The sequence below is a fragment of the Sparus aurata genome, chromosome 6, assembly GCF_900880675.1.
Source record: "Sparus aurata chromosome 6, fSpaAur1.1, whole genome shotgun sequence".
Lineage (NCBI taxonomy): Eukaryota > Metazoa > Chordata > Actinopteri > Spariformes > Sparidae > Sparus > Sparus aurata.
Genome location: NC_044192.1, coordinates 18,376,551 through 18,398,154, shown reverse-complemented (window position 1 = coordinate 18,398,154; position 21,604 = coordinate 18,376,551). Strand labels below are relative to the sequence as shown.

General features: G+C 40.3%; 1 protein-coding gene across 4 annotated transcripts in view; it reads left to right on the top strand.

Moving 5' to 3' along the window:
- LOC115583426 (SLIT-ROBO Rho GTPase-activating protein 3-like) overlaps nt 1–14,233 on the top strand; it is a 41,349-nt gene extending 27,116 nt beyond the window's left edge. The window contains exons 11-22 of one of the 4 annotated variants that reach the window (XM_030420247.1): nt 1,050–1,077; nt 2,291–2,393; nt 3,647–3,707; nt 5,968–6,045; nt 6,382–6,516; nt 6,621–6,726; nt 6,801–7,028; nt 8,297–8,370; nt 8,475–8,655; nt 9,409–9,555; nt 9,713–10,040; nt 11,282–14,233. In XM_030420247.1, coding sequence (XP_030276107.1) covers nt 1,050–1,077; nt 2,291–2,393; nt 3,647–3,707; nt 5,968–6,045; nt 6,382–6,516; nt 6,621–6,726; nt 6,801–7,028; nt 8,297–8,370; nt 8,475–8,655; nt 9,409–9,555; nt 9,713–10,040; nt 11,282–11,746 — 1,934 coding nt within the window. In that variant the 3' untranslated portion in view covers nt 11,747–14,233. Of the gene's footprint in view, nt 1–1,049; nt 1,078–2,290; nt 2,394–3,275; nt 3,307–3,646; nt 3,708–5,967; nt 6,046–6,381; nt 6,517–6,620; nt 6,727–6,800; nt 7,029–8,296; nt 8,371–8,474; nt 8,656–9,408; nt 9,556–9,712; nt 10,041–11,281 lie in introns of all 4 variants that reach the window. The other 3 variants (XM_030420250.1, XM_030420248.1, XM_030420251.1) reach the window with 3 other exon arrangements.
- Nucleotides 14,234–21,604: the final 7,371 nt, after the last annotated feature.

The following is a 21,604-nucleotide window of genomic DNA, read 5'->3' as shown; positions in this document are numbered from 1 at the left end:
TTAGAGAAAGTGAGAAAAAAATACCTGGATCAGTCCCCGTCATCTGGATCCACAGCAGGAGTTAATAAAGTGTAATCTGAGCGGAGATCGCTTCTCCATCCAGGTTTTATGGAAATCTAATCAGAAATGTCTGTGTAATATTGGTAGCAAACCAACCAACCAACCAACCAAACAGCAAACAACCAAACTGACACGGATGAAAACATCACCTCATCGGAGGAAGTAAAAATATTTACACTATGAAGGTTAGGAAATTTGAGCTCCATCTAATCCATAATTGGGTTGTATTGAAGTTGTCATTAATGGGACAGCTTGATCATTTTTGGAACTAAAAAAGGCCCCATTGTTCTACTTGTACTGTGCTATAAGCTGTCCTTTACGGGTACATTGATATATTTCTCTTATTTAATGTGCATTAACCTTCAAAATCCAAAAGAGTGAATAAAAATGTATATGCCATGTCATTGTGTTTCTACCCAGACTCAGGCAAACGTCTGCTTTAGGGTTGGAATTATGTGCGTTTGACATAAAGTCGGATTGTGCTGGAAGCTGCTTTACACATGACGTGATCCCCCAACAAACATTTCTGATTGACTGATCAAAGTGGGGCCTTAATTTGTTTGCGTACAACGAGATGTGTGTGTGCTTGTGTGTGTGTGAGTGTGCGAATGTGGTGCACATATCATAGAATCATCACACTGTATAAATCAGCTCCCGCAGCCTCCCACTCTTTCTGCCCCTGGATCTATTTTCTACTCTGCAGAGCCAGTAGACAGGCTATCCCCTTCTGGGGCTCTTGTGCCGTTTCTAGGGCGACCGCTGAATGACCGCTGCCTGGCGGTGAGTCAGATACAGCCATGGCGCTCACCCCATTGAGTCTGACTGAATAGATGCCCGTTTTCTCATAACACCCCTTTCCGTCTCCATCTGCCAGCCTTGTATAGTCGGCCGGCACTCAAGCGTACAGCTAACTTCTGTGATTGTAAAACTAGCGTTTACTAATATAGTCTTTTTCTCTGCTGTTTTTTTTTTTTTTTTTTCTGTTTCAGGGGAGAGGGCTGAATATGGGACAACAAGGTAAGATGTCCATTGACAAGTGGGTGAATAAAGTAGGCGATGGTGTGTGAAATCCTTCCTGTGTCCCTGGATATGGCAGGAATGAGATCACAGTGTGGGAATAGTTTAAGCTTCTCTCTTGTTTATTGAACAAAAGATTCAATCCTAATTAGAGAAAGTGCTGCTGGGAGTTGTTCTTCTCAGTCTCTATCTATTGGGAGAATTTAGGACTAGAAATTAAATGCCGGTGAGAGGGATAATGTTCCCTCAGCTGTTCTATTTGGGAACAATTCAGTGAGCTGAATATTAATAAATATTGACAAGGGAGGCTCAAATGATTGGACGAAGAATACTAGGACTTGAATTTTATCAGTGGTAAATGTTTTAAATGCAGCTAAATCTATATTGAATTTTGTGTGAGAACTGACTTTGAAAAAGTTTGTTTCAGTGGATCCATGTAAGGGTCAATTTTGAGGAATAGACTGAGAGTTGGAAATATATTTATTGCCAAAAGGTCGGAGAAGATCGTCACCACTATTTTATGATAAATATGAAGCTACTGCCAATAGCTAGCTTAACCTAGCATAAAGATTGGAAACGGCTGCAAAGTGCTTGCTTGAAAAATGGCTAACAAATCTACAACAAGACGATCAAACTTGGGACAGTCAGGATATTTTTATAGAAATGCTGATCACATCTATGAGCTAACAAGCAATGATAGCTTCACGACACATATTGTAGGCTGCTGACACGTTTACAGTTTGGTGTACGTTTTACATCAAGGTTAAAAATGTTGTTAATTTCGCACCAGAATTGGCTGTTTTAACTGCAGGTGCTTGCGGAGAGCGACAAGTTCTCTTCTGCTATTTAACATTAGAACATTTTTAACAAATTATACTTATACTACACTATAAGTGGTGGGGACATGTTTCCCTATGGTCGGCTGTAGCTTCATATTTATCGTAGCCTATAAATACTACTGTGTTGTTGATCCTCTCATCTAATTCTTGGCAAGTATTTACCAAATTGTTGAACTATTCCTTTAAGTTTTGAACATTATGTGTTTAGGATGTGCAGATTATTTGTGCTAAAGACATGCCAACAAATGCATTTTTAGAAAAAAGTTGTTGTGAAAATGTATTGTGATGTATAGTCAAACCAGTTGCATTATTATTCATAATGATCATGTACCAACCATACCCCCCCCCCCCCCCCCCCCCCACCATCTCCCCAGGCCCCCCACTCTTCCCCCTAAACCCCAGAGAATGCGGAAGTCTAGACCTCGCTCCATTTTTAACCGTAAGCTGTTTAACGGCAATATGGAGGCCTTCATTCAGGTATTGGCCCATCTGTGCTCTTTGTCTCTCCATGAGCTCAGCTGTCTCACTAGCAGTCCTTGGGGGGTTCTCTTGCCTTTTGCCCACTTCTTTTTTACCCAAACGTTGGCTCACTCATGCACTGACTTTCCCTCTTGCTCATTGCCTTGTCTTTACAGTCTTGCCATTCAGGAAAGACAGGGTGAGGGTGAAAAAGCGCAATCGAACATGCTCTGGAGGTGGTTTGATTTCATAAGCTCCACGCTGGTGCAGGGTGTAATTTTTAACGTTTCTTTCTTCTGCGAGCCCCCCCAGCCCTCGGGCGCTGAATTAATTTGGCTTTGTGAATGTCAGTTGGCCGCGAACCAGCCATGTTCGACTATGCAAATAAACACATGGCCACATCCTCCACTCTAATGCTTGATCAAACAGGGACAAGCAGTCAGAATATGCAATCTAAAGCAGTGGAGGTGAACATCAGGATTGAGTAGAGCTAACATGATCAGTTGACTGGAAGAAGATTTTTGAGAGGCAATTAGTTGTTTAAGTGATTTTCATCCAAAAAAAAAAAAAAAAAAAAAGATTCAGTTGAGCTTCTGAATTTTTCCATCAAATTGTCCTCTCTGGCTGATAAAATGCTTTATTGTTTGTAGCCTTTGCCCCCCCTCCCAATCCTCTCGGGGTAGCACCCTTCCTCCTTCCACACACTCCCTCCACTGAGTCATGTCCTCATGTCTCACACCCCAACAAGGCACTGATGCTTTGGCTCCTCTCTCAGGCCAGACCTCCTCTTTTTTTCTCTCTCTGTACAATCTGCCTCTCCTTCTCACTAACCTGTTGTGGTTGTTGTTGTTGTTGCCTCTCTCTTCCTCTTGTCTACGTGCCTTACTGCTCTCTGCCCAGGGGAAGACGGAATGTCCGTGCCAGGAGTCAGGTACTCTGTCTTATAGCCGGGCGGGGGTCATCACACTGTGTTCAGTATGCTAACCAACATGTCTGTGCCTCCTGTCCTGTTGGCATTTCCAGTTATAGTCACATGTGGTGGTGCAAACGCCGACATGATTTTTTGTTCTGCCTGTTTTTGTCTACACACTTTGAATATCAGTTGTTTAAAAATTCATTAAACGATTCGCAATGGTCTTTCAACTGTGTGAAGTTAATTCATTTGCCTCTGTAAGCTTCTGATGATAACACCCCTTCTGGCATGACTGCTCGTTTTCCATTACCTGTTGCTTATGTGCTTCCAATAATGATTCTTTGAATCTGTCTGGTAGGACTCAGGGCAGCCTATACCAGTGGTGGTTGAGAGCTGCGTTCGATACATCAATCTGTATGGTAGGTTCCTGCTTGTGTTCATATGTTGTCTTTACAAAAAAATGACCCACTAAAAAACCTGTTCTTTCTCATGCCTTGTTCCTCCCCTTATTCATTGACTTATATACCTGACTGTTTGTTTTCAGGTATTTTAAGGAATATTTCCAGTTTTCAATGTCTTAACAGTGAAAATTCATGAACAGAAACTCAATTTTCACACAGGAAGCAAACTCACAAGTCCACACAAAAGTCATGTGCCTTCATCCATCCATATCCACAACTTGCCTTTAAAAGCAGTAGTTGCACGTTTACAACATATCATCTGAAGGCCCACCTTTCCAGAAAACATCTCATTAAAACCACCCAAACGGTCTTATGAGGCAGATGATCACTATCCATGCACGTAGATGCGAGGTCAAATACACAATTTCTTTTAAGCAAATGTGCACTCAGAGCTCGGGCTGAGATGGACACAGGGAAAATCACAGAACTGGCTGAAGCACGAACTGCCACGTCCTGCAAAACCACAGCCATCAGGGTGAAGGACAGAGTTTTGAGTTAGACCCATACTGGTAGAGCCATTATCTGATTTTCACCATTGTGAAAGTTTTTTTTATTTATTTAGATTTTTTAGCAGAAAATAATGAAGATAAACAAGATGCTTGGGGTCCAAGTGAAGGCCATTTTTGCAGCACTGATGTTATTATTTCATTATTTCACTGTACATATCCTAGATTTATGCAGAAATATTTGTATTGTTGTCTCTGTATATACACACATAAAAGAATATAGGCCAATATATCTCTGTTGGAATTTTTCACTCCCTTATAGTATCGGCATCTGCCCCAAAAATCATGAATTAGTCGGACTCTACATTTTATATTGTATTTTTATTTTGAGAATTACTAACTAAAGTAGTTGCTTAAGAAAAACACATAGTTCACAGGATATTCTTGGTGAATTAGTGGTCTCCTACAGACAGACTGTGCCAGCTCTGGAGAAACGTCTGGCTGAATCCATTATCATTCTGTTATTGGGGAGAAAAAACTTGTTCTTGTTTTTTTGTTTTTTAACCATTGTCTCAGGCGACGGTAGGAACATTTTCAGCATTTAGGATGGTAGCTCTGGATTTGTTGTTGAACTAGTCGGCCAATGGTGGACTTACATGAACACAATACCTCCTGTGACCTGAATTTGAAGATTTGCTGGTCTTTAAAATGTATTACACAGAGCATATCTTTAAAAGGAATGTCCCCAAAAAATCCTCAAATAGCTGTTTTGCACCACAAGAACTGGACTTACCATGGACTGCCGGGGATTGTAATTTTGAAGTGCCCTTATTTTTGCAAAAAAAAAAAAAAAAAAAGCATTAAGCTGCTACAAGTGTACGATGTCATTTTAATAAATAACTATTAGGACCCAGGACTGACACAATATAATGACCCCTCCCTTATGCATTGTGCCTCTCTCTGCTCCGCTAACAATAGCTAATGTAGAAATATGTTCTCAGTAATCCAGGTCATGGTAATTCTAAGTGCGGTATCGTGGGGAACCGTCCAGTTTGCCTACGATGCAGCACTTAGAACTAATGTAGAAATGGAGTCCACTAACATAATCAAACAACTGGCTTCCAGCACAACTCAGGAGTTCAGCACAGAGTCCCTTTAATATTTCAAAAGCCGCCCTAATTTTTAAGTTCCTGTGGCTCAGTGGTTCCCGGAAGTATTTGGTTGAAAAGAGCTTAATAGCGTTGTTTTAACTTAACAATTAAATTTTGTTGACAAAATCTGATATTTATCTCATACAATCTAGTTCTTATTGGTGACGGGAGTATTTTTGCAAAGATTACAGCTAAAAACAAATGCACTGTATGTGATTATCATTTAATCCAGTAAGGACTAAAACCAAATACTTCATTACCTATTAAAAGACCAGAACAAACAACAACTAATTGACTGGAAATGTCAGCCAAGACCCTAATGACCAATTAGTCGTGAAAATCTTCGAGCAGACTGCAGCTTTGATCTGGTAACACATTCTTTCATCTATTGCTTTCTGCTGCAGACTGCTCTGGGCTGTCATGTCTGCACTCACACACTTTTTCGCCACATGCAGTGCATACATTTTTCTTGGACTTTACTTTCTTGAACTTTCTGGCTGTAAATGCATCCATCACGACATGTACTGAGGGGACCAGCTACAGAAATTCAATGAAAGGACAGCTGCACTCATACCTGTTTTTTCCTGTTTACCTCAACGCCCTCTGTCTATCTGTCCGCAGGTCTTCAGCAGCAAGGTATATTTCGAGTTCCAGGCTCCCAGGTCGAAGTCAACGATATTAAGAATGCATTTGAAAGAGGTTAGTCCCAGTGTGCTCGGCCATCTTCTCCTGATTGATTTTAAATTGCCTTTTGCCCACCTCGAAAGCCACAGTCTCCCCCACAGGCTTCTAAAGTGCAAAATAAAAGAGCCTGTGTGTCACATGTGACCCCTTTAATGGACATGTAAACGCTATCAGATGCATAATGCATAAGATCCACATCTTGGGGTCATAATAAATGAGGGAAACATAACTCCACTCTCAATGTTTACATTAACATCACAACCTGAAATACACTTTAAAGATTGCATCAGTACCCTAAGACGGGAACGCTGATGTTGGAGAATGATTAATGAGTGGGTTAAATGTCTGCAGGAGAGGATCCACTGGTGGACGATCAGAGCGATCATGACATCAACTCTGTAGCGGGCGTTCTCAAGCTCTACTTCAGGGGACTGGAAAACCCGCTGTTCCCCAAGGAGCGTTTCCTCGACCTCATATCCACGACCAGTGAGTCACATTCCTGGAAACCATCATAAGAAATGTAAGGTCTCTATTTAGTGTTGCTTTCTTTACATTTTTTGTTACTCTGTCTCTCTTTCTTTTTGTTTCAGAGCTTGACCCGGGGGCAGAAAGAGCTCATCACCTTCAGCAGATTATTGTGACCCTTCAGCGGCCTGTGATCATCGTCATGAGATACCTGTTTGCATTTCTGAATCAGTGAGTCCCGTCACAACTCACTCCGCTTTTTTGACTCTTACATGAAGTAGCTCTGATTGCTTTTGTCCCTCCAGTCTTTCTCAGTACAGTGATGAGAACATGATGGACCCCTACAACCTAGCGATCTGCTTTGGGCCAACACTGATGCCAATACCAGATGACCAGGACCCCGTGTCTTGCCAGGCGCATGTTAACGAGGTCATTAAGACCATTATCATCCACCACGAGGCCATCTACCCGTCCCAGCGTGAGTTGGACGGACCGGTGTACGAAAAGTGCATGGCCGGTGGGGAGGAGTACTGGTAAGTGCAAGACGTCCACCATGTGTTAACGTGTAGTTTATGGCGAGGCTGTGGCGCATGATGGTGCAGCGAGAAGTCTGCTAATCTGAAGGCTGCGTGGTTGGAGCCTCAATTTGTGAAGCCTGTTGGATGAAAACTATTTATATGCAGCCCTTTTCCACAAATTTGTCTTAGTTGCTATCGGCTTACACAAAAACCAAATATACATTTTATTGAAAATATGCATAAATCTGTACATTTGGCACAAGCCTCAATACTGAAATATTTTGTGGTTATGTAGAAAGAGCTTGTAGTCAGAGTGGAAAACTGAGCCATAAAATAACCCATAACAGTTGTACACAACCTTGGGTTGTTGTTGTTTTGTATTTTTTTAAGTTTAGATCATTAGTTGAGATTAAAGCAGTGTGCACACTTTTTGGTTGTCAACAAGCCATTTCTTGGCATTACACTGAAGCGAATGACATGTTGGAGACTTATCCATTAAGGTACTGAATTCCACTGATTTCACTGAAATCTCATAGTATAAAGACACAAAGAAGAACTGAAGAGGTTCCCAAAAGATAAAAGAATGCAGTGAAAATCATAGAACTAATGGAACAATCGCCAAGTGTCACAGAAAAGAAAACACTATATTAGTAAGATACAAAAAAAAAAACAATGAAGTATAAGAAAATTATATGAAAGGGTTAGGGAAAGACTTATTTCTGAAACATTCTGCTTGATACTTATCAAAGTTGCTTGTTTTACCCAAACACCCTGCAGTTATTGCATTCACTATTTGGTTAACTGTACAGTTTATCAGTTGTTGTTACTGTTGCTGTCATGTATTGAATGTATTATCAAATATTCAACAAAACATGTTATATATTTGATAAGGTCTTACAAAAGATGTTTTCTATTGTGGTTGAGCACCATTCTTAGACTAACTGATACAACCTGGATATTCCAGGTATGCACAATAAAACATGATTTATGAACACAAATATAGATATCTTATCAAAAATAGAACAGTTTGATTGATATTGCCAGGACAGAACAAAAACAGATTTTGCAAAATTAACAACACATTTGATATCATTGATCATCTGGATGCACGTCCACTTCTGAAACTATCATTACATTTGGCAGAAAACTGGATGGAATCGGAAAGATTTTGTGGGAAACACTAAGATCCTACTGAGTCAGAAATTGTATTTGTTTTATGGACTGAAGGATGGTTCGTCTGTTCCTTTGTGGCTCTGACTGTTGGACTCTCCTCCTCTATGCAGTGAAAGCCCCCACAGTGAGCCAGGAGCTCTGGACGAGGTAGACAATGGTACTGGACCAAACACTAGCGATGAAGGTGAGTCACCAAACACAAACTGCAGGTGCACCTGTAAGAGCTAAAAAATCTCAAGGTCTCAAATTGGATTTTTTATTCAAATCTTTATATTCTTTGTGCTGCAGAGTTGGAGCAGATCGAGGCCATCGCAAAGTTTGACTACGTGGGCCGAAGTCCTCGAGAGCTTTCCTTTAAGAAGGGAGCGTCTTTGTTACTCTACCTGCGAGCATCTGAGGACTGGTGGGAGGGTCGACACAACGGCGTGGATGGGCTGATTCCACATCAGTATATTGTGGTACAGGACATGTGAGTAGGACACATTTATTAAGCACACAAAAAGATAACCACAATAAGATTTTACCAGGTTAAGAAGGTTAATCGAAAAGACATCATTTTAGCACAAAACTGCATGAGAAAAGTGAGACAGTTAAGGAGGTAGTACCTTAGCTCGGCTGCATGACGACATCTGCTTTGGGCTTGGTCATTATTTATGTTCCTCCGCCTTCCCAAAATGCATGTTTCTATTCTTACAGCCCTCATGAGCTGTGTTGTGTTTTCAAAATGCTTGGCCTTCTAAAACCATAGTAAGGATCAGTGTGAATAAAATGCTTCTATTTTCCTGCCAGTGTTTGTAAAAATGGCTACTATTTGGCTGTAAATTAGTAAGGAAGGAAAGTGTTTTTTGTCCAACGAGCAGTCGGGTAACGATTCAGCCTTTAATTTCTGCTCCAGTCCGATAACCCCTCCTGCAGCACAGGGCAGGTAACAAAATTAACACCAAATTAAAAAGAAGAATGATGTATGTGCCACTGGCAGTGGCTTCCAGGGTCTTCTAAGTGATTGATTTTGTCTGGAAAAATAATGAGGCTCACTGTGCTGATGACATTTTTTTTTTATTCTTGTGTTGTTTATGTGGCAAGGATGTAATTGGTAAAGATTCCTATCGGGCAGTTCGAGAGATCAAAATTTCACGGAAGTTCGATCTGTTAAAATAAAAGCCAATTTTAACGTTTCCTGAGGACTGAATGGAGATGAGTCTCTTCTGTCTGTCTCCGTCAGGGATGATGCATTCTCAGATAGCCTTCAGAGGAGCGACAGTGGAGCCAGCAGTGGACCACACCACGACGAAAGAGCCCCGTCCAGAAATGAACATCAGCCTCCTTGTGAACACACCCCTGAGCACCGCTATGGAGCAGCACTGGGAAGGTGAGAGAACACACACGATACATACAGTGTAGGCAGTACATGGTGTAGTCATAATGCATTGTAGCTTATAGACACAATCTTGGGTTTCAAATTACAGTGCAACTGTTCAAGTCAGGACATTGAAGGTGATGAAGTGTCAAACTGTAATTTTTCTCAGGGTGAGAGTGCGATCAGATGGAGCCGCAGTTCCGCGCCACAGGAACGGCGCTGATAGTCACAGCCCCAGCAGACTTCCAGATCAGCCCCCGAGGGTGATGCCTCGGCCCTGCAGCCCACACAAAATAGCAGTTACACGGGGCCCAGCAGACAGTCCAGAGAAACGGCGTCTCACTACTTTTGGCAGCGCCGGCTGCATCAACCACCCAGACAGAAAGGCCTTCATCGACAGCCACTCTCAACGGTCTTCACCCAGCACCACTCGGCACGCAAGTTTAGGAGATCACAAAACCCTCGAGGCTGAAGCACTCGCGGAGGTAAGAGTGACGGTAGGAACAGACTTTAAAATAAATATAGTGGAAGCTCTGTTGACTCAGACACTACATGGTTATTGTAGTTAGAGACATAGGTCTGATGTTCCTCACCATAAACAACCCCCGTGAGTCTGAAAGTATATGGATGCTTTCCAATTTATAGTCTAAATTGATCGAAATTGTATGCAGTAACTACTGTATCATTAAAACACCAACCCTACTTAAAATCAATACGTTTTTGTTGACAGACTTTATACTTAGATCAATAAATTAAGTTCATCCGTACTGTAGTTTTCAAATATTTGAATTCTAGCATCTTTTAGAAGAGAAATTGTGTGTAAATACAAATAAAGATCAATTGATTTTCGGGCACAATCTTCCTTCATCCCCAGTGCCTTCCTCTCAGGTTGCAGGTACAACCTCCATTAGCCTGTTAGAGAATCATATTTAACGTTGCTCCAGGATCATCGTTGCTACTGACAAAAGTCTGCATGAGGAGTGAGTCGTGTTGGTTGGATGGGTTAAGCACAGGACTTTCTCCCTCAAGTCTGGGGTTTGTTTCCCATGTGGAAGTTATTGTTATACTGTTGATTCATTATGATTAGGCTTGGTTACTATTTTCATTATAATTTTTAGGTTCTCTGTCGCAGTTTGGTCACAATCAGGGAACAATACTACTTGCTTATGTTTAGGAAATGATGGTTTGGGTTAAAATAGATGCTTTCACATAGCTAACCATGTGCTTGAAAGGATAATGTCTCCCACGTCCATGTTTTTCTGGACTTTTTCCATCTGTGACATTACAAAAACATGATTAGGCAGCTGCAAAAATGGCACTGGAGCAGCATTATTTATCTCATACCAACAACACCAACACAGATATATGCGATTTTGCCTGGATGTTGACTGAGAGGCCAAACCTGGAGGAAAGACAGTAGCTAAACACTCTCTTATTCACACAATCACTCACACACATCTGGATTCTGAGAGCTGAACAGTATGAAGGGCACTGTTTAATGAAATTTCAGTGAATATGTATGATAAGAAATACCTTTAATTATCCCCCATCAGAGAAATTCAATTGACACAGCAGCAAAAGGGAACAGTGTGTAAACCAGCACAAGCTCAGAGAAAAATCAAAAAGTATGTTCACATAAATAAGATCAAGCAAAATAGAAATGCCACGTACACAAGAGGGGCTATGTGTGCATATTAATCAAACTGACATAATTTCTCTTTCTGCTCATGTTTGTCAGGATATAGAGAAAACCATGAACACAGCTCTCCATGAGCTGCGTGAGCTGGAGCGACAGAATGTAGCCAAGCACGCGCCCGATGTTGTTTTGGACACGCTGGAGCCCCTCAAACACAGCGGTGGAGCCCAGGATCCGCCGGGCAGCCCTCTCCACACCATGGTGATCAGAGATCCAGATGCAGCCCAGCGACGTACCAGCAGCAGCTCCACCTCCGAGACCATGACCACTTTTAAACCTGCTCTGTCGACCCGTAGACCAAGCGCGCCTCTAAGGCCGCCACCTGTCAGACCCGTCCGGCCTGCTCCAGTGATCGGACAGGGCCACGGACCACACCGCTCCAGCAGCTCTAGTTCCTCCGGTCTTGGCAGCCCAGGCATCACACCCACCGACAGGGTCTTCCCCAAACCTCCCTCCCCATCACCATCCACCTCCTCCTCATCCTCAGACAAACAAGGTAACATGTAGCTCCAGTCCGTCACAAGTCAAGCGGTTGAAGGACATTGTGGATACCGAGTGATTGTGATTACATCAGTCTATGATGAATATTTACCACTAATCATGTATAGTGTAGGACAGCTACTGCTGGTTTCTGACAACTGTGTGCCCACATTGACTTGCTGGTGGACAGGTTAATGTACTGTATTACAATATTACACAGAAATAGGATTTACATTTATGAGAATGATTTTATACCATGCTGAATAGCCATGCTGGATTTGAAAAGGAAAAAAAAGGGATGCACTGGAAAATACTTCTGTTTACTGAAAACTCTGAATGAATGAAGCATTTCATGTTATTAGGTTTGTGAAATGCTATGAGCTTGGACTTGGACTGGTTTCATTCTGCATTATGAGGGAACACTTGAGGGAATACTATTATTCACCACTAATTATCTAGATATCCAGTCGCTGCTGGTGGTCTATATAGTCTGTAAAACCAAAACTCTTTGGCAACCATTTACATTGACAGAAGTTTTATTGGGGAGCCTTTCCCAAAGTGCCAGCATGTACGAGCGAGCGTAAGGACTGTGTCTGAAATCACTCACCATTTGTCTGTTTAGGTACTGTCTGCCATTTTATACGAGTGTCTGAATTCTGAGTGGGAATATTTACAACTATGTCACTCCCTCAAAAACTGACTTCAAAAAAGATAGCAGAAAATTACAGCTGTGTGACAACCTGATTGTCACAATGAATGTTGGCATTGTACGTTTCTGCAAACCACCGATACGTTGCATCTTTGTTTCTTTAGGTTAAATTTAACATTTTCCATTGTGCTTATGGTCAAGTTAGGTTTAGGCACAAACATAACTTGGTTAGGGTTAGGAAAAGATTATGTTTTGCTTCAAAAGACCGGCTTTTGTCGCCACATTCATGGCTGGAGGGTTGTCAAGATAGTGTGTTGTTGACAAGCAGTGTTGATCGCCATCTCATAATATTAAAGTCAGGTCACATATGATATGATGTGATATAACACATATTTCATAAATGTCAATATGGTACGTAGCCCGTGACATGTACAAATATGAATATTAGTGGTTTGCAGAAACATTAACTACAGACATTCTATCCTGGCCGCTGGGCTGTGTGTGACCCCTGTTGGTGGTGACGCAAAATGATGCTGATTCATTAGTATTGGCAATGGTAATCAATCTACCCCTACTGGAAATCTCAATTTATTGTTCACTAAAGATTCAATTTTTATGTCTATAATTTGGGGAGATGCAAGTTTGTGAACTAGGCAGTGATTTCAGACGCAGCCCTTGGGCTGAGCGTTAAAACCAGACTAGTGTTGCATTATGTTGCAGTTCTTCTAGTGGCCACTAGATGATGGTTCGAAGGAAATTACATATGTAGTAGAACCTCTATTTTTAAAATATGTTATTATTGTAGACAGCAGTGCTTTCTACACCCTCATGTTGGTGAACATGTTCACACACATGTTCATACGAAGAAAAATGAGAAGTTCTAAATCTCCTGGTAAAATTCACAGCAGTATAGTGTTTTTGTTTCGTTGGGATTGGTCAGCAACAAATACTCCTGGCAGCTCTGTCATTACAGTCATCTGGCAGTGGTGGCATCACTGGGCTAATAGGTAGCAGTGCAACACAATCAGAAACAACCTGAGACTGTGCCTCTCCCTTTGTTGCATTTCCTTAGCAGACGACCAGAACTGTTACAAACCCACTGTGACTCCCATTTGATAAATTCAGAGCGTTTTACTGCCTTGTCAGTTCTGACAAGCTGTCCCCCAAAAAAGCTTCATAACAGGAGACAAGAAAATTTAACTTATCTCAGCCATAACGATATTTTTCCTTCACTCGTTAATCTCAGAATGGGTCAGCGGAGGGCAGAAGTAGATCAGGCTACAGTTAACAAAGAGAACAGTGAGAGGTATTGTAAACATTATAGACATGCCACCCCTATAACTAATACAAGCAAATACGCTGAAAATCAGTAAAAAAAAAAAAAATCTTATAATAGTCATCTCTATATAAAAAAAAGATTAGCTGTGTTACCTCAATAAACACGTAAAAATGTTCTCCTACAAGTGACTAATGCACTTAAGAACACTACAGGGAACTGAGCTGCATTCGTAGGTTCTGTGTTTTCATTTTGACGAAGTCGTACTAGAAACATGATATAGCACATCAGTATCATCGAAGCTTACATAATGTCTAGATTGCACACGGTCAGTTCAGGCTGTGTGGGTGTTTAGATGAACTCGTTTACTGTCGGTGGTTTTTTGTCGTTTGTCTTATAAGGATGATCAATATATCTTTAAAGTGTAATGGGTACATTGGATTGAATATATACATACTGTTAAAGGATACTTGTATAAATAACATTGTATGATAGGAACAGGATATATTATCATGTCTAGTCTGTAGATTTTTGTAACTCTTATCCTTGCACAAACATTAACAGAACAATAAATGAATGAAACCTCACAGAAATGCCTCGTTTTTATTGTCTTGTGATGCTCGTTACAAAATTTAAAATTCGGATTGCAGATTGCAGACGACCGAGGATGAATGTGTTCCTGCACCATTTTTATTGTAAATGCATGCAACACTGTTTCAGAGAATCATGGCACTGCATTTTTATCCCTCAGCTAGCTTTAACATGTTTTCTTACAGTGTATAAGTGGTTGAACGTGTGGATGAAAATAACAGTTCTCCAAGCACAGATCACTACAGATTGGTGTTGCAGTGCCATCTGCTGGTCAGTTTAGATGTCACGCTCATCCTGTCAAAATCAGATGACTGTGGAAAGTCAAGGATATTACAGCATAAACAGAGCAATCCAGATAAGCATATCAGTGTCTGGATCAGAGATTCCACAAGAAATTGTATTATTTTGCGTTTTAATGGTGGTGTTGCCTTGTAACGTGGCCACAACTTCCCACTGAATTAAAGGGTAACTCCACCAAATTTACACACTGCAGTGTGTTTACAGGTCTTGGGTGATAGTACTGCAAATATGTCTTTTGGCTTTTGTTGCTCCAGAGGAAGCTGCATGTAATCTGATAAATTGCCTCCTGTGATGTCACTCAGTGGCTGAGTTGCCCCGTGGGTAATGAAGGTGCCAGAAAAACAGTCCTCTGAACCAGCACAGCACTCCACTGTTGAACACATTCTGTACTGTTTAAAAACAAATGATCTAAATCGTTATAGCAGAGGCAGAGACACCACCTCCTTTATTCCACACATACTTCCTATCAAAACCTGGTGCCTACATTACCCAAAAGGCAACTTAGGCGCTGAGTGACATTATGTATGATATAGTGTTTTCATATTATGTTACTTTCTGCTATTAAGGTTGTTCTGCAGGTTTGAATTTTACACATGATTTTTTTTTTTACAATAAACTGTCTTAACTGTATAAATAAACCAATTCACATCAAGAACCACCTAAAACTGTTGCCTCACATAATTCATTGTGGGTAGCATTATTCCTACAATACAATAATTATTTTGAAAATCTGAAAGAGGCTGTTCTGCATAATGAGTACTTAAGACAATATAATAATAAGACAATAATGCACCATTACTTTGGTAAAGAAGTTGAATTCTGAACCTTTAACTGCAATGGAATATTTTTTAGACTTTTACTGAGATGCGCGCTATGAGTCATCTTCTGCTTGAGGCCTCTCAATCAAAACAATGCACAACAAAGTGATGTTGTAAAGTAGTGTGGGATCATGGGAGTTCATTATTCTTCACTGTCAAGTACCTGCCATAGAGATACCTATAAAAAAAAGTACCTTACGTGACTCAGGCAGAAATGTTTAGGTATTAAAGTTTGATGCCGTGTCACTGACTCCATGTGATGTGGTGTTTAATTTGATCAAACACACAGTTACCTTGTATTAAATGACATACATTTAGAAAGAATACATTTTAAGCATAATTTATCATCGTTTTTAGACATTTTAAGTTGGAAATGTAACATTTTATATCTTGAGGTTAATCATTTTACTTCACCCATCACTGTATTGCTTGCATTTCTTACATACTCCTCAAAAGATTCAGTTACCACTTGTGTCCTGTGGATGGAGACAATATCGCGCTGAAGCGCAAAGCAAGAAACCAGTTACAATGTGATGACATTGGCGACTGAAAATGTCTTTCTTTGTACTAATCAAAGTCATTCTGGTTAGCAGTTTTATTTCTTCTTTTTCTCGCACTCAGAGCCAGGTTTAATTCATTTAGCCTAGGTGTGTTTATTGAGATTAAAGTGGGAAATGTAATCAAATTACGTCCTCGCTCGGGGCCTGAATTGCTGCCAAGAGGGAGCGGACTACCCGTGGACTAACACCCAGCTTTTCACACTGTGGCTTCCTGGTTCAAAAGGCCTTTTCATTCTCTGCTCTGATATGATCAGTAAGGCCACCGGAGTTGCAGCGGACACAGTGTTGGGGATTGTGATGTCAGTGCTCTTAGTATTTCCTAACAATACATCACCTCGAACTAAGGGTATTATAGGATATAAGTGTATAGATTGTGTTTTTTTGTGGCACCTGTTGCCTTGAAATTACAGTCCCTGCTCTGTAAAGCAGTGTAGATGTGTAGATGGCTTTTGGGGGGTAATGCAAAGCCCTGATAAAAGATGCTATAAACATGTGGGGTTAGAGTCAGCTGATATGTCTGGCTTCTTTGCCAAGAGTGTCCCAAATCACATACAAGTAGAGTTGTCTGATGTATTGTGAATATAAAAACAGTGATGATAGCTGATTTCAGGACCTCTTATCAAAACAGTCTGAGCTGTGATTAACCCAATTCAAGAATGAATAATGGAATACTCTGACTAGACACAGGCTTGAAGAAGTAAAATTACAAAGTATTCAGTTTAGGAGGTGGATAGATCAGAGAAAGGTCTGCAAAATAAATATGTTTTTGGAATTCATTTAGATATTTGATGACTCCCTGCTACAATAATAATCTCACAACCCCTCAGATTCATATTGTGACATTCTTCTGTCCAGATAATGACAAGTAATGAGAGTTAATTTATCCTGAGCACAAGATAAAGAAACACAATTCCCTGATATGTAGCTGTGTAACTTGTAAACACTGCTAATGTGGACTAATTGACGCTCATTTCCTCCAGTTCTAACAAATCTGTTTGTGGTTTCATCAGGTCTGCTTATGTTTTTAATCAGAGGCAGGCGAGTTTGTTGTGTCATTTGTTTGACATGAAGTTGCTGATTGTAGTCGCTGGCCGCTTGATCTATTGACTTGTGCTTGATTGACCAATTAAACAGACAGAGTCGTCACTGAACACGCAATCAGGTGATGAAATGCTTATCCAAAGTCAGACAGCAAATTTTTAAGACTGTACAGTGCATTGAACCTTTTTTTTAAGAATATTTGAAATATCTGATGGAAATAGACATTTTTCCATCATATTAACACATTTCTGTAAGATAATGAACCACCATCTTGAATTTTTTCTTAAAGTCCACTTTGGGTTCACTCGCTGGTGCAGAGAAATACCCCAGAGTCATCTCAGTGTCATAATGTGATTAACTCCATGTGTCTGTTTGATCAGTGCATTTGCAACAAGTTCAACCTGACAGGAAAACTGCAACACACACACACACACGCGCGCACACACGCACGCATGCACACACACAAAGTACTTAAAATGCTTAAGCTTGTCAACAAGTTAAACTTCAGACTTGGAGACTCTTTCACATTTCCATATCCCATCTTCCACACCATTAGGTTTACTTAAAGCTTATGGTTTCAAGTGGACTAATCGCTGACCACAGACCGACCATGTAATGTGCCTCTGACAACAAATCACCCATTCAGCACACATCAGTCGTCCCCTGCAAGCTCACTGTTACACTTCATGTACCTTATAAATATCCAAACTGACAAAATGTGCAGGAGTGTGTTTTTCACTAAACGAGTAAATAAAACAACAGATCCAGCAGACTGTAATTACAGAATGCTTTGTACATACTAGTGTGACGCTGCTGTTAAATATTTGTAGATGCTTTTGCAATAAACAAGTCTGTTTCTTGTTCTTGTTCATTTTCCACACTGACTGCGAAAATTACAGAATCTGGCTAACTTTGTCCATTTTTGATAGAATAGTTCATGCTGTAGAAAAAGTGTTATAATTAACCTTGATGACCTTTTTTCATTTACAAAAAGTAACACACAGTATGAATTGCTTTTTTTCCTGGCCAGTGAGGAGTTTGTTTGTTTTTCTTGCTTGTTATCTGTTTTCTAAGTCTGATCGAAACTGTTTACTATCCTGCGTTTATGACCTGACAACTGGTGAAAAAAATGTTGCCAGATAATCATTCTCAGTTCCATAAATTTGTTGTGAAAATAAGTATTTATTTTTTTTTTGTATTATGTTTTCGTCACGTGTGAGACCAAGTAAAAATAGATGAATTGGGCAGAAGAAAAAAAAATATTGTATGGCTCAAGACAAAAAAAAAAAAAAGACAAAAAAATTCCACTCAGTGGAAAAAAGATATTTTTGTGGTGAAAATGTATTTTCACTTGGTTTCATACATGAAAAAAATACATCAAATAAATAAGGAACTTTGAAGGCAGACTTTGATTCAAAACCTTTCTGTCACGAGTTCTCAAGTCATAAAAACAAGAGAAAACTATTTTGCCACTTGCCCCTCAGGGCTTCCTTACCCCTGTGAACATTACAAATTGTGGGTTTTTTTTCTTTGAAAGTTGTAAAAAGCTGAATCTTGATTAGAATGATCTGGATCTGGTTATGCAGACTTTATATAAAGTATATCCAGAGTACATTCAGTTACATTCCAATGTCAAGGCAACATACGGGTGAACAGAATAACAGAATAATGCAGTAAGATTTTCAGGGTCAGGAAGCCAGCAGCCTTCTTGTTCCTTTCTTGAACATACCTGAATGTTTCCTTTCATCTATTGTCCTTAACTGGCTGGTCAGCCTTGATACAGAGCTGCTGTTTGCATAGTCTAGTGATGGTACTGTATAGTGTATAGCTATTATAAAGTCTTCACTGGTTGTTTCACTTTGATTCAATATGGCATATCAGCAAAAACACAATGTACAATGATGGGTTGTATAACGTCAAAAGGGCAAATGTAATTTAATAATAAACAAACTACTTTAAAGGATATTGCAGACGGAGAGAAACAAGATGTGATGTAAAAGAAAAAAATCCAGCCGAGTACCAAGCACAATGACAAACAAAAGTCCCATGAAAACAATGTCGGACAAACCAGTGCATGTTGAATGATTATATGATGTGTTATATTGAAACAATAGTTTTTACCTGAATCTCATCACCTTTAGTTTGAGTGAAAAGGCTGTTGTCCCGTAAGGCCCACTATCACAAACCTACAACATCACTTTTTTAGCTATCCTAAAGATAAAAAAAAACAAAACACAGGGGGTCACGACACTTCTCACATGTTCACATTAAAAAAATGTTCAGAAATTGCTGATATGCATTAATAAAGGACCTCCTTAGTTCAACTGTCAGTACATTACCAAATGTATCTTGATGTGGGCTAGATACTTGTAAAGGTTTTGTATTGTATAGGTTATTTCACTTTTTGTCTCCAATTTACCAGTTTATCTCCCACCACAGTCTTTTAATCTAATTGGTGACGCTTTTGTCTCACAAAAAAAATCGATTTCTTTTCCTTAATATGTGATAAAATCTTTGCAGAGCATAAAACGCAAGATTAAATGTGAGTGGAATGAACTCTACAATGCAGCCTCTGGTTCCTCTTGTTGCCCTTGCTGTGCGAGAGGTGCAAACATCCAGGTGCCTGTTTCTAATCAGAGGGACATGGAGGGGTGACTCACCCCCCCTTCCATCTGCTCCCTGGCTCTGCTCGATATTACCAGCAACAACTGGAAGGTGCTGAGGTAACTGTCAGGAGATGCAGGGCTCTGATCAACTTAATCTCTCAGTAGACAGGAATTTTGGCCCGAGAGCAGGAAGGAGAGAAAACAGTCAGATAAAGACAATGACTGGAGGCGAACGTCAAAGTGCCAAAACACTCCCGGCAGGTCACAACGATTAATATCTCATTCGGTGAGTCTCAGCATCCATCACTGGTGAAACTAATGCGCTTACGAAAAAATGCAGGTTATCTTTGTCCTGCAGGTGAGAGGGATAGATTTGGATAAAGAGACAATATTCCTCTCAAAGTCAAATTAAAGCTTCTCAAGGTATTTTACCTGAAGACTGCCTCATGGTTGAATGGATTTCACACATCACAGCAGCAGATATGGTTCATTGATAGCTGACAGGGCATAAGTGCAGTAAAGTTGCATTGAAATGAACCTGCCATATAACAGATTTAGATTTTTTTGGCCACCTGGGGCAATAGAAAGAACTTGCAAGGACAATACTGACATATCACCTTTGAAGTTGATATGGCGAACGTGTGAACAAAAAGTTAATTTTTTGCACATTTAACATTTCTGGAGCAACATTATCATTCATAGCTTCAGGTTCAGTCACCTGGCAAATTTATGTCTAATACTCACTCTTTATTTAGCTCTATTTTTCGGTCTCTAACTGTAATTTATTTTGCTCCATAGCTGCTAAATGCCCCACAGTGTTCCCAAGCTGGTTTCAAATGATGTCTTTTTGCAGTTGGAAGCTGAGCATAAAGGATTCGATGGGTTTTCAGAGCTTTTTCATAGCCGCCTGTTGTGTCTAAGGGCGCACTCAAACTTGACACAGCTGCTCCGTACCATGCCAAAGCACGATTTTCCCTCATCTCCACTCCCCCCTGCTGGCCTGCCCCAACTGGGCCTGAGCGTGATTACATTTTCTATATAGGTTGCAACCGTGCTCATGCATGAGCAACTGTACTACGCCAAGGCACACCTCTTCCAACCATGCCAGGGCCAAGGTACAGAGTGCTCACACTGGTCAAACAGACTTGGTTTTGGAATCAAAATGTGCTTGGGCATGGAAGGTATTGCAAAGTGTGAGTATGCCCTAAAAACAGCGCTATGAGAGCAGAGACAGTGACCCAAAATAGTAAAGTTGCAGTACAGGCAGCTAAACTCAATATAAAGCTCTGTATAGTCAAGGAAGCTGCATATTCATCTCTCTCATTGTGTGCAATATGTGATACTTTGTCATTAAAATAGTGCTTCAAAGATGGATCAAAAGACTACATGTAATCAAAAAAGGTGTCAGAGAATTGACACCTGACTCTGCAGTTCCCCCTACGTGCTTTAGAGCATTTTAATACCTTTTATCTCTTTGTTTTGGTTCACTCTCAACACTCTCGTCAGGTTGTTTTCAGCGCCAACAGGCTGTTTTAAACGGAAAAGCTCTGAGCCAGCACCAAACAGCAGGCAGACAACAGTTAGCAGCTAGAAGGTGAACATATTGGAGCTTTAGCTGCTACAAAGCCAGATATTACTTCTATCGGGACCAAAACGAAAGTCGGATGAAAAAAGAGATATTAATAATCATGTGGACAGAAACATGATTTAAAATGGATGCAAACACATTCATCACTTCATATGTTGATTATGACAGTTTTGTGTTAACTTGTTCCTCAAAGTGTCAAAACCCCATTTTTCTCCAATTCTTTAAATACAATGTATTAAAGACCCATGTATTCATTTTGTTACAAGTTATTTAAAGGGTGTTGTAGTGCTATGGTCGGGGCCCTGGGTGCTTTATTTATGGCTGAGCATTCTAACCTTTGTAACAGGGAATGAAGTTACTATTTTTTAACCTTTATTATTAATGAATGACAAATAAATGGCGGCAGAGTCTTCGCTTCACAGGATAACATGAATCACTGATTTAAAATCCCGCCAA